General features: G+C 44.0%; 1 protein-coding gene across 5 annotated transcripts in view; it reads right to left on the bottom strand.

Annotated features, from left to right (window-relative positions):
• LOC132816381 (dedicator of cytokinesis protein 9-like) overlaps positions 1 to 14,656 on the bottom strand; it is a 349,182-nt gene that overhangs the window by 69,384 nt on the left and 265,142 nt on the right. For all 5 annotated transcript variants that reach the window (XM_060825856.1, XM_060825860.1, XM_060825855.1 and 2 more), the window contains exons 31-34: positions 14,340 to 14,518; positions 7,520 to 7,636; positions 5,793 to 5,916; positions 3,434 to 3,567 (exon numbers count right to left, since the gene is read on the bottom strand). In XM_060825856.1, the coding sequence (XP_060681839.1) occupies positions 3,434 to 3,567; positions 5,793 to 5,916; positions 7,520 to 7,636; positions 14,340 to 14,518 (554 nt within the window). The remainder of the gene's footprint in view (positions 1 to 3,433; positions 3,568 to 5,792; positions 5,917 to 7,519; positions 7,637 to 14,339; positions 14,519 to 14,656) is intronic.

Below are 14,656 nucleotides of genomic sequence, written 5' to 3'. Positions count from 1 at the left end.
CATCTTGTATGTTTCAATAAGTAATTGAAGGTTGTTAACAACATTGTAGACCTGACTAATGTGTCACACCCGCCTGTATGGAAATGTCACTTTTAAAGGCTGACGTGAATACAGGCATAAAGTGGAGGAGGTCTGTACCATGTGCACTGGGGGCATGACCACTCCCCCCCCAGTTCAGCCAAGGAGCTAAATCTGTATTCTGCAGCCCATAGGCTCTGGGATCTGTCCTTATCAAAACCACACGATGCAGGGGCAGCCATGAGCTGCACTGGTTCTCTTCCTGGAGCATAATATTGTATTGTCACTCTCGTCTTACCAGGCCTTAGGACGGCTCATCAGAGAGAGACAACTGGGTGATTTAACCTGGGGTTCACCACAAGTCAGGCCAGGGGGAGAGGTTGAGAAGGAGAGTTCTTCATAGTAACCTCAGCTAGTGATGGGAATTGAACCCATACCAGTGGCATCCCACTGCTTCATATCCCAACCGTTCAGCCAATTGAGCAAAAGCAACCTCTTGCAGTACAAGCAGCACACTCCATTGATCTCTGGAGGGGTCGACCAATCAGATTGGTCAGTAGCTCCCAAGGACAGGAAGTTCTCCTCCAGGGAGTGGCAAAAACCTCCCCCCACCCCCCCAATGAAATTAGGAACCTGGAGAAGTGTTTCTGTGCAATTAAATACAGGATGCTTATCACGTTTGAAACTTTGTCATGGAATGTCAGCTTTGTTTATTGCCCATTCCTCATTGTCCGAGAAAAGACGAGCATCTCAAACCTCTGCTGTCCATGTATTGCAGTTAAACCCACAATGCTGTTAGGGAGGGAATTCCAGGATTTTGACCTAGTGACACTGAAGGAATGGCAATATATTTCCAAATTGTGTGACTTGGAGGGGAACTTGCAGGTGGTGGGTATTCCCATGTATTTGCTGCCCTTGTCCCTCGAGATGGTCAGGAAAGTGTTAGCAAAGGAGCCTTCATGAAATAATGTTGGTGTACCTTGTAAATGGTACACACAAACGCAGCCACTGTGTGCCATTGGAGTCAGGAATTAATTATTAGGGTGTTGGATGCGGTTGCAAGTGGGTGTATTCCATCACACACCTGCCTCATGCCTTGTAGGTGCTGGAGTGGCTTTGGCAAGGCAGGAGGTGGACTAGACATCATGAAATTTGCAGCCTCTGACCTGGAGACTGTTACCAGAGTTGCTACCAATGGTCCAGTCCACTCACATATACATATAGAAATTCAGATACACAAGCAAGAGGCAAATACTTCAAGAGACAAAGCAGCATGCAAGATTTTCTCTGGCAGGACCGGGATGCTTAAAATGGAAAAATCCATAGTAACACAGTTCCGTCGTGTTGATTTTGAACTTTCCTCAGCTTCTTTGTTAGTCAGCATTGCAAAAGCCGAGTGTCTCCTAATCAGCTTTTCCCTCTGTCAGCACAAAAGGAGGCAAGGTCACATTGAGAGTCGCAAACAAGCTTCCATAAGACAATCATAGATGACCCAGAATTTGCTGAAAAGGTGAATTTACCAGCCTCCGGACTGGGAAGACAGTAATGTTGCTGGATGAGTAATCCAGAACCAAGACTAATGGTTTTGGAATAGATCAGAGAACACAACAGCACGAGAATAGGCCCTTCAGCCTGCCATGTCTGTGCTGACCATGTTATCATTCCAAACTAATCCCATTTGCTTGCATCTCTTTTTATGCCTCCTGACTGTTCATGTGTTTGTTTAAATAGAATCATACAGATGTACAGCACGGAAACAGACCCTTCGGTCCAACAAGTCCATGCCGATCAGATATCCCAACATAATCTATTCCCACCTGCCAGCATCCGGTCCATATCCCTCCAAACCCTTCCTATTCATATACCTATTCAAACGCCTCTTAAATGTTGCAATTGTACCAGCCTCCACCACTTCCTCTGGCAGCTCATTCCATACACGCACCACCCTCTGTGTTAAAACGTGGCCCCATAGGTCCCTTTTATATCTTTCCCCTCTCACTCTAAACCTATACCCTCTAATTTTGTACTCCCTGCACCCAAGGAAAAGACTTTTGTCTATTTATCCTATTCTTTCCCTCATGATTTTATAAACCTCTATAAGGTCACCCCTCAGCCTCCGATGCTCCAGGGAAAACAGCCCCAGTCTAATCAACCTCTCCCTATAGCTCAAATCCTCCAACCCTGGCAACATCCTTGTAAATCTTTTCTGAACCCTTTCAAGTTTCACAACATCTTCCCAATACTAGTGGGCAGGAAGCTTCATGGGAACTGAATCCACACAGTTAGTGCCCCTCTGCATCAGAGAGCAGCCATCTAGCTAACTGAGCTGACTAACTGCCTGGCCATGGAATATGGGTTCAAATCCCACCATAGAAACCCATGAAATTTGAATTCAATAAAAAATCTTGAATTTAAAGAGAAGTTAAATTGCTTGATCACTTTGTAAAAACCCATCTGGTTCCCCAGCATCCATTAGAAAAGGACATCTGTCACCCTCACCTGCTTGGCCTACATGTGACTCCAGACCCACAGCAGTGTGGCGGATTCTTTCTGGCCTAGCCATGAATGAATAAAACAAACGGTAAATCCTCCAGTAATCTGTGACAGTGAAGAGATTTCCCGGAGAGCTATGGATCATCACTGAATGATGTTCTCCGTTTCGTTAGTCTCACAAAAGCTGCAACTCATCCTCAATCTCTTTGTTTGTCGAGTAATTGCTGTATTAGCATATTCATTACCCAATAATCTCACCACAAAAAGTTAAAGATGGCGTTTAGCCTAATTTTCTTATCAACCTGTTCAGAAATGTTATTATACGCCAGTGGAGCAGGTGGGACATAAACCCAGGCCTCCCAGACTAGAGGTAGGAATTCTACCACTGTGCCACCAGAGGACTCTTAAAAACATGATTATTAATGACTGCCAAGCAAAGTGACAATTAAAAAGTGCAGAGTCACATTTATTCAGGTTAAAAATTAAGAGGTACTAAAAACTAACAGAAATTATTTCCTTTTGTGTCTCTTTTTTCCTTTCTTTTAATCCAGTCTTCCTTCCATTTTCTTTATGTCAATGATTGGATCTAATATTCCTGATTTCCTTCCCTGTTCTCATGTTCTTTCTTCCCACAATTCTTTAAAAAAAGCACCGGTTAAGGAAACAGACTGTTGGTTCTGTTGTTCACGGAGGTTCCAGATGGTCCATTGCCCTCACAGCTGACAGCTCACCTTCCCACCCAGACTAAAGCTAATTGAGTCAAAGGGGTGGGGGTAATAAGCCCAAGGAATGGAGTACATCAAGAGTTGATCAATTCCAGACCAACTGTGTATGTAAGGCAACCTACAAGTGAATTAGTATTGAAGCATCTCAGTAACAGTTCATTTGTTCTGCAGCACAAAGCTCTGAGGTGAAATTCTACCTTATCGAGGGAGTTAGTCTTTTCAGCGTTGCGTTCTGGTAGACTAGTGGCTGAGTCAGTGCTGATCAAAGAGCCTCTGGAGTCTGCGTGTTTCACTGCACTGATAGTTGGGGTGGACGATCCATGAGGAGAAGCTGTCAGGAGATCAACAGTGGGAAGAAGAGCAAAGTCTTTTCATTTCTGAGACACAGACATTAAAACAAACTTCATCCAAGACCTGACTGTTATGGACTAGGCCAGACCACTCAGAACATTCTTAAGCAGTCAGCCCCAGACCATAACTTTGCAATTTGTTTCGGCAAGCGTACAATGAAAATTACCCAGATTAAGTTAGTGAGGTTGACTACTAGATTTTAAAACACTCAAAAATTTATTCACAAAATTACACAATGAAACATAAAGAACAGAATGAAAAACCCCTACAGAACTCAACCTATCCAACTAGACTTAATTATGCTGTTCCAAATATACACAACAGTCCCAATAAGCAAACTCCCTTTAAAACCCAGTATAAATGGAACACACGCTTACAGGTTGAAGTTGAAGGGCAGAACAGAGAGAGAGTTTCCACACAGCTCCCTGTTGAACTTCCCAGTTCAAGACTGAACTAAAACTGCTCAACTCAGCTGGAGAGCTGACCACTCCCCTCTCTTCATACAGATCACTCCTAAAGCATGACCACTTTGGCCTGAAGTCTCAGCTGTTTACATATAAACAAAAGACCTCTCAAAATCCTTTTCACCTCCGTACCAAACCAGACTGATTGAAGCCCGGCTTGGTTTATTGCCCCTCTGAAAAAAGTCAAGGACAGAGTCTCCTTGAGTCAAGGAACAGCTTTTAGAAAAAAAAAAGGTCCACAGCCACGTAGACACTAAATTGGTTCCGAGTGGGATTCCCACAAACACACCCCCCCACTCCAACAGGAGAAATCCCTTCCTCTGGAGATCTGACACCCCAAAACAGTGCCACAGCTTGATGCTGGACACTGCTGGAACTGCAGCCAATCTCAAGAAGTCCCTTTGATCCCCAACTGCTAAATAAAGGGCAGGGGGTGGTTAGCAAACTTAGGGAAAGGTAGGGTTGGGCTGGGAGGTCCATGCAGCATGGAGCAGAGAGAATCACTACATTCTGGTGCTGTCCCTGATGCTCACAGGCACCTCTGAAAATTAGTACCCCTTCCTTCCTGCTGTTTTGAAAATGTGCAAGAAGCAAAAATGGCAATTTAAAGCAAAATATTGCAAATGCTGGAAATCTGAAATGAAAACAAAGTGGAGGAAAAACTCGGCAGGTCTGGCAGTATCTGGAGAGAGAAACAGAGTTAACATTTGGGGAGTCCAAATGACTCTTCTTCAGAACTGAAAGAGGCTGAAAATGGTACTTTTCATGTTGCTGGCAGAGAGGGAGGCGATTGAGGGACTGGAACAGATGGTGATGATGCCCAGAGCAAATGACAAAGGCAGTGCTACTGGGGGCAAAGGAGCAACTGAGATGCGGAATGGGTGTAAATGATAGGTTTGCAAAAGGTGACAGTGGGACTGCTCTGCTGAGGGCAAAGTTAATAACATTCAACCGGGTGGGGGTGGTTAGAGATCAACATGGAGGGCAGAGATTACCTTCTGAGGTTGTCGGACTCGATGTTGAGCTGTGAAGACTATGAAGTGCTGAAGTAGAAAATAAGGTGCTGTACTCCCAGCATGCATTGAAAAAAGCAAACAAAAAATGCACTGTTCAATCCAGCCTGCCACGCCATGTGTAAGCAGGGTAATTCAGGGGCATTTCAACTTACTCATGGTTATTTCCTTACATTTGGTAGAGGGGCTGGCTAATTTGGGACCTGCCCACCCTCCAAATTCATGGGGAGGGGCGGAGGGACGGCAGTGGGAACATGGAGGAGAGATGGTGTTGGTCAAAAGATGGTGGGTTCTACACCTGCCCTATTTAAAATGGCTCCCAGCAAAACACTCAGCGGATTCATATAATAACCAGCCATAAGATGGTGGCACATTGGCATTGCCATGGGGCTAGTAATTCAGAGGCCCAGATTGATGCTCTGACAGAATGGGTTCAAGTCCCAGTGGTAAATTTAATTAACAAAACAAACCAAATCAGAAATTTAAAAAAACTGGTTTCTGTAACTGTGACCATGAATCTACTGATTGTTTCCTGTCTGATGTTCTTCAGGGAAGAAAATCTACCATCATGACTTTGCCTGGCCAACATGTGACTCCAGACACACAGGATGACTCTTCACTCCCCTCTGAAATGCACAGGAACCCACTCAGTTCAAGGACAATTCGGGATAGGTAACAGATGCTGGTGACACCTATAAACCAGTGAAAGAAACCAGAGAGTTGTTCACCTGTGCCCGATATAACACCAAACACATCCTTGTGGACACTGTTATCCAGCATGTTTCCTGGTCTCTGTGGGGTCAGCATGGTGCCTCCTGCTTGTAAATTGAATGAAGACTCCTCTTTTCCACTCTAGATCAAAATGCAAAAATGTTTATTTATCAATCCTCCAACTGTTTGTTCACCCGCCCTAATATTTCCTCACATGGCTTGGAGTCAAATGTTGACTCCTTTGAAAACGTCCTGAGCTGTTTCAGTGTCAGACCACTAAATAAGAAAACCCAAAGAATCGTGGATGCCGGAATTCAGAAACAAAAACAGAAATTAGTCTGCTATTACAGTCTACTCATTGTTAGCCACTGATAGTCCCCATTAGCAGCCGTTCATTCCCCTCAGCTGTTATTCACTTCTTTGTATGAGCAATTGTTCTTCTCTCTCTTTGAGCTCTACCTCCATCTATTGATTACTCCCTACCTCCTCTCCCCACTCTACCTTCTGCATAAAAATTTTTTTTCCTAGCTACCATTGGTTCTGAAGATGCTGCCAGACCTGCTGAAATTTTGCAGCAATTTCTGTTTTTGTTTGTGACATAATCACTGAATGCTATTTAGCCACTCACACCCTTCATCCCACATCAAACTTTCCCCTCTGCTCCATTCTCTCCCTCTGCAATTCCCACCCTCTGTATTTGCTTGAAAACCATTAAATCTCTCAATTGTTCCAGTTCTGAGAAAAGATCATTGAGCTGAAATGTTGGCACTGCCATTTCCCTTTCTGCTTGCCCTGTTGAGAGTTTCCAGCATTTTCAGTACTTTTTTTTGTTATTTTAGTAAATCCGCCCCGACTTAGGCCATGGAAAATTAAACCAGCCTCTCTGCAATGAATCTACATGTATTCCCTCAAAGGCCTGCATATCTTCCTAGAGGTAACAGAACACAGTTACTCCAAATGAAATCTACAACCTGTGTAACTTACCCTGTGTAATCAGGGATTCCAACATCCCTGAGATAAAGGTCATCAGCCTCCCTCTCTCTCTATTGGCTTTCAGTAATTTGTGTGAATTGGACTCTTAAATGTACAATTTTTTAAAAACAGTGTAGAAAGATGCCCTTTGGCCCAACAAGTCCACACCAACCCTCCAAAGAGCAACCCACCCAGACATTCACCCCTGACTAATGCACCTAACACTACGGGCAATTTAGCATGGCCAATTCACCTGACCTTCACATCTTTGGACTGTGGGAGAAAACTAGAGCACGCGGAGGAAACCCGCATAGACACTGGGAGAATGTGCAAATTCCATACAGACAGTTGCCCGAGGCGGGATTTGAACCAGGGTCCCTGGTACTGTGAGGTAGCAGTGATAACCACTGAGCCACCATGCCACCCCAAAAATCTTTGTTGTCCCTAGTTTCTAGCCTCCTATTATTGTAAAGTACTCTGAATTATCTTCACTGCATTAAAACTTGAACAAGCTCACAGTTCCCCACCAGAGATGATGCTGGCCACAGTTCTGCCTGCTCAGTCAGCATACATTGATTTTATTCATTGATTTAGGGAAATGTTAAGATGGTAAGAAATGTGACCCATGCAGCAGCTGGAGAAACCAGTTCAGAAGCTGCAACTTCAAGAAGAATGCAACGCGAGAGTGTGAACAGCAGGCTGATGAGGAACAGTGCCGAGTGAAAACATTTGCCTGGTTCCAAGAGCAACTCGTTTGGACAATGTTACTCACGTTGCTGGGCTGGTTGATGGGAAACGGAGAGCAGTCCTTCACATTGATTCGCTGTACATTTTCAAGCAGAAGGCCAAAAAGAGGCAAGTACAAAGTGGCAATTCTGGCCTGCTGACTCTGGAAGAGGAGAAACAGCTTCATGATAAGAAATTTATTCCAGAAAGCAGGAAGTACTGCTTTCACACTGGCACACCGCGCTGCCTGTTAAGCGCCATAATGAAACAGTTAAAAAAAACTTGCATTTCCACAGCTCCTTTCACAACCTCAGGATGATCAAAGGACACTACAATGAATGAAATAATTCACGTAGTGTCATCACTGTTGTAAATGTAGGAAACAGAGCAGCCATCTTGCACTCAGAAAACTCCCACAAATAGACTCCCTACGGTGCAGAAAAAAGCCCAAAACCCACCCCATCCCTGAAACCTTACTTGTATCATGGCTATCCCACACATCCCTGGAGACTCTACACATCTTTAGACGTGGGAGAAAACCCATGCAGAAGTACAAACTCAATACAGTCGGCCAAGGCAGGAACTGAACCTGGATCCCTAGTGCTGTGAGGCAGCAGCGCCAACCACTGAGCCACCATGCTGCTCACAGAGCACTGTGATAAAACACCAGATATCTGTATTTTGTGATGTTGACTGAGAGACAAATATTGACTAGGAGTCCATTGTTTTTCTTTGAAACAGTGTCAGGTGATTTGTTATAGACACCTGAAGGACCAGACAGGGACTCAATTTAGCACCTCAACTGTAAAGCAGTACTTCTGACAGTGCAGCAAGCCTTCTGTACTGTGCTGCCTGTGTCAGTAGGACTTGAACCCACAACCTTCTAACTCAGTGCGAAGAGTTTTACCTGCTAAGCCATTATTTAGACAAAGTAAGCAGGCCATTCTGGTGTGGGATAAAACCAAAGGTTTCAAGGTCAGATTATGGAAAGGAGTTTGAAATTTCAGCACAACATAAAACAGGAGCAGAAAAATCACTCTCTATAAGGATAAAACAATGGACCCTGGAAATCTGAAACCAAAACTCAGCAGATTTGGTGGCATCTGTGGAGAGAAATCAAAGTTAACATTTTGGATCCAGTGACCCTCTATTACAACAGTGGAAAGGTCACTGGACCCAAAACTTTAACACAATTAAGGAACTCAACTCAAAATATTAAAGCTCCTCTTGCCACAGTATTGCCCACTAACTTTTTTTATACACTGGAAATCTCTGCTAAAAAGGTGGAACAAAAGTAGATTTAATTGTTAATTTCCAAAGGGAGTTACACTGGTAAAGCTTCTAGCTACATAGAAAAAGCAGAGGGGATGGCTAACATCATGATGGGCAGGATTGCCACCTTCTGTGCTCATAAATCTGTCCTTTTAAACCTGTGGTGGAGAGTGATTGATAGGCTACGTACCCAGTGATTTTCACCTTGCACCAATTCTGAAGTTGTGGTTATTACATTTGAAGCTACTGCAATATTTCATCCTTCCACCAGGTGGTGACACCAAGCTATGAAACTACGTTTGGACAAACCTAATGAAACGGTTTCTGAAAATACGAAATGAAGGACTGCGATCTTCTAGTTTAAATCTTGTACAGTTAAGATTCTGACAAACAAAAGCAGTCTTTCCCAATTCCATTGAGTTGGAGGAAGGAAGACTCAGACTAGTGTGAAGTCATAGAGTATAAAAGGAGACCATTTGGTCCTTTGTACCTGTGCTGTACCTGATTTTTGATGGAGGTGAACAATGAGTCCCACACCTCTGGTTTGTCTCCCATGGTAATGTAAAACAAAATATTTTGTTGTATTTGACCAATTTCCTTTTGGAAGTTACCAATGAATTGGTTTCCACTGCCCTTCTGAAGAGTGTTCACATCATCTGCTTGTTTTGCCAATTATCTGAAATCCACGTGTATGGGTTATCAACCATCCTACCAATGGAAACAGTTCCTCCTTGTTTATTCTATCAAAACTCTTTTTACTATTTTGAATGCATTGATTAAACTTGGTCTTTTTCTCTCCTGTAAGGAGAACAATTCTGGCCTCTCCACATAATTGAAGCACCCTCATCCTTACCCCAAATGTGAAGCTGTTCACTCGGTGTTAATTTAATATGACATTTTCAAGTATTACATCAGGCTCCCTGTCTGTAAGCAGACCCAGTAACGTCCATCAGTTTGGCCGAATATCTGCTTCAGATTGAGAGATTTTGGATACTGAATACCTCAAGATGACATCTTCCATGCAGTGCAGGGCAAGGGCATCACTCAGTACCTGACATTAACTTGAGATCCTATCTACTTCCCTCAGTTGAGCTCCTCCTGCTCCAGGGTTATCTGATGGTCAAGGAGATCCACAGTAAGCTGCCTCCTCCAATCAGAAGTGGAGGCAACCTGTAGATTCCGTGTCTCCCAGTCACACACTGCTAGCTCATCTTCCACACCCCCTCCCCCGGTCCCCCAAATTAACTCAAATTCCTTGTCATTCTACAATTCACACCTCACTCCAATCTTTCTCCAAACTCACCTCTTTAGTGTGACCCAACTGTTAAATACCAGAGGGAGAAAGTGAAGACTGCAGATGCTGGAGGTCAAAGTCAGAAAGTGTGGCGCTGGAAAAGCACAGCCGGTCAGGCAGCATCCAAATAGCAGCAGAATCAGCATTTCGGGCATAAGCTCTTGATCAGCAATGTCAGTCCTGATGAAGAGCTTATGCTCGAAACATTGACTCTCCTGTGCCTCAGACGTTGCCTGATCAGCTGTGCTTTACCAGCGCCACACTTTTTAACTGTTAAATGCCAGAGGTTAAAGATTGGTTAGGAAGAGTCTACGTGTAAACCTTCCTAGTCAGAATTTTATTCCAACCATACTGCTTAGTTGTCCCCGGTGTATGTTCACTGGATGTGGCTATCTCAGTTGGCTGGATGGCTGGCTTTCAATGCAAAGCGACACTAATAGCATGGGTTTGATTCTTGGACCAACTAAGGTCCCACCTTCTCAATATCACCCTTCTCCTGAGGCATGGTGATCCTTGAGCAGTCACCACCGGTTTCTGACTTGCTCTAATGAGAGAACGTCCTTTTGAGACTTTGCTGAGTTCACCCTTTAATATACAATCCACATCCTGTCAAGTACCCAGTGAATTATCCCTTAATTACCACATAATCACTACCTGGTCCTCATTCCATTTCATCTCCAGGATTCCTCCCAGATCCTCAATAAATGAGAACACTATGTGTACAATTCCCCTCTTCCATGGTTCCCACACAAACTAGGTCTTACTCTTATTAGTCAGATGTCATCAGATTTCTCAGAGGATCATCCTTAGCATCACCTCATTCCTCAAAAGAAACTATCAAGTCAGTGTCACTGTCTTAATTAGAGTGGTGCTGGGAAAGGACAGCAGGTCAGGTAGCATCCGAGGAGCAGGAAAAATCGACATTTCGGGCAAAAGCCCTTCATCAGGAATGAAGGCAGGGAGCCTCTGGGGTGGAGAGATAAATGGGAGGGGGGGGGGTGGAGAGAACAATAGGTGGATGGAGGTGGGGATGAAGGTGATAGGTCAGAGGGGAGGGTGATTGGCAAAAGTCAATGTCACTCTGTCTGATCATCATGCTTCCTTTAACATCCTATCAGCCTAGAGACTTCACTATCTCCTCCAAAGCTGAGACCATGGGTCATGGCCCTCTCCAGATGGTTGAAGGGAAACTCTAGGCTGATACTCCCAGTGCAGGAATGACAGAGTGCTGCACTGTCAGAGGTGTGTGTTCCTTCAGAGAGGGCGTTAAACTGAGATGCCATCCACCCTCTCAACTGAGTATAAAAGACCCAATGAGACTACTTCAAAGAGAGGCGGGAGGGTTGGTCCTTGTTGTCAAGTGGCATTATTACTGGACTGTTATCCTAGAGACCCAGATAATGTTCTTGGGACCCTGGTTCAAATCCTGCCATGGCAGAAAGTGGAATCTGAATTCAAGAAAAAAATATGGAATTAAGAGTCTAATGATGACCATGAATTCATTGCTGATTGATGGGAAAAAAATCCGTCTGGTTCACTAATATTCTTTAGGGAAGGAAATCTGCTATCCTTAACTGGTCTGCCCTACATGTGACTCCTGACCCACAGCAATCTGGCAAAAGTGGGTACTGCAGATGCTGGAGTTTAGAGTCAAGATTAGAGTTGCGCTGGAAAAGCATAGCAGGTCAGGCAGCTTCTGAGGAGCAGGAAAATTGACGTTTTGGGATTCCTGGTGAAGGGCTTTGGCCTGAAACGTCAATTTTCCTGTTCCCCTGATGCTGCCTGACCTGCTGTGCTTTTCCAGCACCACTCTAATCTTGACCCACAGCATCCTGGTTGTCTGTTGACTGTTCACTGGGCAATCAGGAATGGTCAATAAATGTTGGCCTAGCCAGTGATGCCCTCATCCAGTTAATGAATAAAAAAAACTTTTTTATCCTTCAATCAACATCACAAAGGAAGTTTATCTGATCATTATCACATTAGTGTGCTTGCAATTACAGCAATGACTACACTTAAGAAACATTTCTTTGGCTGGGAAAGTTTGGGAAAGGTCCTAAAGAAACACATACTTTCTCACTTTGTTCTAAAGCTCCTTCAACCTGCTCCCAATATTCCAGAATCATGTAGTTCTGACTTTGGATCTGCGCAAAGCACTATGGGTAAAATCTCAATGACTGCACTCACTTGAGCCAGCCACAGAAACCATGTGACTGAGCGAATGCATCTCAATGTGATCAAAGAGAGGCATCTTCACTTTCAAGTTAATTTTTTGACAATTTTTTTTAATCAATCTCCGTTTCGTGCACAGCAACTTCAGCCTTGTTTCCATTTGTCTGTGGGAAGTGGGCATCTCCGGCAAGGCCAACGCTAACTGTCCTGGACGAGCCACATTGCTGTTCGAGAATGGGTTCCAGGATTTTGACTCAGCGACAGTGAAAGAACAGCTTTATATATTTCCAAGTCAGGTTGGACGGAACCTGCAGGTGGCGTTTTTTTTCCTCCAAACTCACTACTTCCAGATCATAAGAGGTCACGGAGGGAGGGAATGTTGAAGGTGGTGCCAATCAAGCTTTGTCCTGGATGGTGCCAAGTTTCGTGAGTATTGTTGGGACTGTACTCCTCCAGGTAAGTGGGGAGTATTCCAATACACTCCTGACTTGTGCTTTGTAGATGGTGGATATAGATTTTCACTGGGAAGGCAGGAGGTGAGTTACTCGCTGCAGAATTTCTAGCCTCTGGCCTTCTCTTCTAACCACAGTATTTGTATGGTGCATAGACAGAAGGAGTTAAGTGGATGTGAAATATATTGGGGATATTTGCAGTGTGACATAGAGTTCCTACGCCCCACAATTATTTAGGAAGACCCTGGATATGATCCCTTTTTTACATCCAGGAGATGAGAGAGAAGGGAGAAGCAAACTTTGTAGTTAGTTGATGTTAACAGAAGATAAGAGAAGGAGAGGTCTGGGCAGGTGAAGAATCCGAATTGATTGAATTCTTGAAACGAACTGGGTCAGAGAACACTCACTTCGGCTGCTTGAGGCCTTAACATTGGGACTCCCTCCCTAAACACCTGGGACAGGATATACCTGCTACAGAGTGTGTGCGATGATGGCTCATCAGACTGACTGGTAGGATGGCAGGATTGCCACAAGAGGAGAGGTATGTGCCCTACAGTCTCATGGGTTTGCAAGAATGAGCGATGATCTCACCAAAACAAACAAAATTTCCAAAGTTCGACAGGGCAGGTATAAGAAAGAGGTTTCCTTGGGCTGTCGATGGGGTTGGAGGGTCAAGAATCAGTGGGTACTCTCTCAGAGTGTGATGAATCTTTGGAATGCTCAATCCCAGAGGGATGTGGTGACTCAGTCATTGAGTATGGTCAATACGCAGATCAATAGGTTTCAGATATTAACTTTGAAGGGATATGGTGATCATGTAGAAAAATGGTGATTCAATGATATCAGGCATGACCATGCCAAATGGCAGAGTACACATCCTGCTCCCTATTTCTTATTAAAATCTAACATTATGAACAAACAGTTGATCACTTGTCCTCGTAGGTCATGGGACTCGGTCATTTTTTTTGGATTGCATAACTGTCAAGTGTCTTGGGAAGTTTTTATATCATTCTTACAGGGGATGTGAGAGACGAGCATTTATTGTCTGTCCCTAACTGCCCTGGACAAGGTGGTGGTGAGCTGCCTCCTTAAACTCCTGCAGTCTGTACGATGAAGGGACACCAGAGAGTTGTTGGAGGAAGTGTGGCCAGCATTTTGACTCAGCGTCATTAAAAGTGCTACATAAATGCAAGCTGTTGTTACAATCATAGGGAGAGTGGAGATGGGAAGTGTGTGCAGGGTGAACCCTTGGTTTTAACTTTGAACTTTTTGCCCACATTAACTCTCTTCCCCACACAAGTGCTCCCTCAGTAAGGGGCTGCTGACTCTCTAATGGAATACTGTTGTACAGTCTCAGTCAATAGTCACACAACATCAGATTATAGTCCAGATTTATTCGAAGTGTACTTCACCTGACGAAGGAGCAGCGCTCCCGAAAGCTTGTCATTTCAAAAATACCTGCTGAACTATAACCTGGTGCTGTATGACTTCTGACTCTATCCACCACAGTCCAACACCAGCATTTCTACATCACAGCTAGCATTGACTCAGAGTACTCTTGTTCAACGAGTCTTCATTTATAAGACTGCACACATTTTAAAGACCCAGTTACCTCAAACTCTACGGCATCTTTGTATTCCACCAACGCGGAAGTTGATTTATGTGACTCTGCATACCTTAGCTAAGTAGCGATCATCGAAGGTGTGTTTAATCATCAAGCTCTTCAATACGCCGATTGCAATCTGACGTACATCTCTGTACTCCTGCAATGCACTGCCAACCTCCCTTAGTAACAGCCCCACCAAGAAATGGTTCTTGCAGAAGTCATCCGTCAGTGTAAAATCAAGCTGCAAGTCTGAGGATTTAAAACAGTAAAGACAAACGATGATTCCAAAAATGTATGGTCTTCAAAATCTGACTGCTCCACAAAAATAGAACATTTAAATATAGTGCATAGTTTAGTTATATACTTACTGGAGACTGAAATTGCTCT

This window comes from Hemiscyllium ocellatum, chromosome 6 (genome assembly GCF_020745735.1).
Source record: "Hemiscyllium ocellatum isolate sHemOce1 chromosome 6, sHemOce1.pat.X.cur, whole genome shotgun sequence".
In the NCBI taxonomy this organism is placed as follows: Eukaryota; Metazoa; Chordata; class Chondrichthyes; order Orectolobiformes; family Hemiscylliidae; genus Hemiscyllium; species Hemiscyllium ocellatum.
Note: the sequence above shows the minus strand (reverse complement) of the source record. Positions and strands in the feature narration are given on the sequence as shown.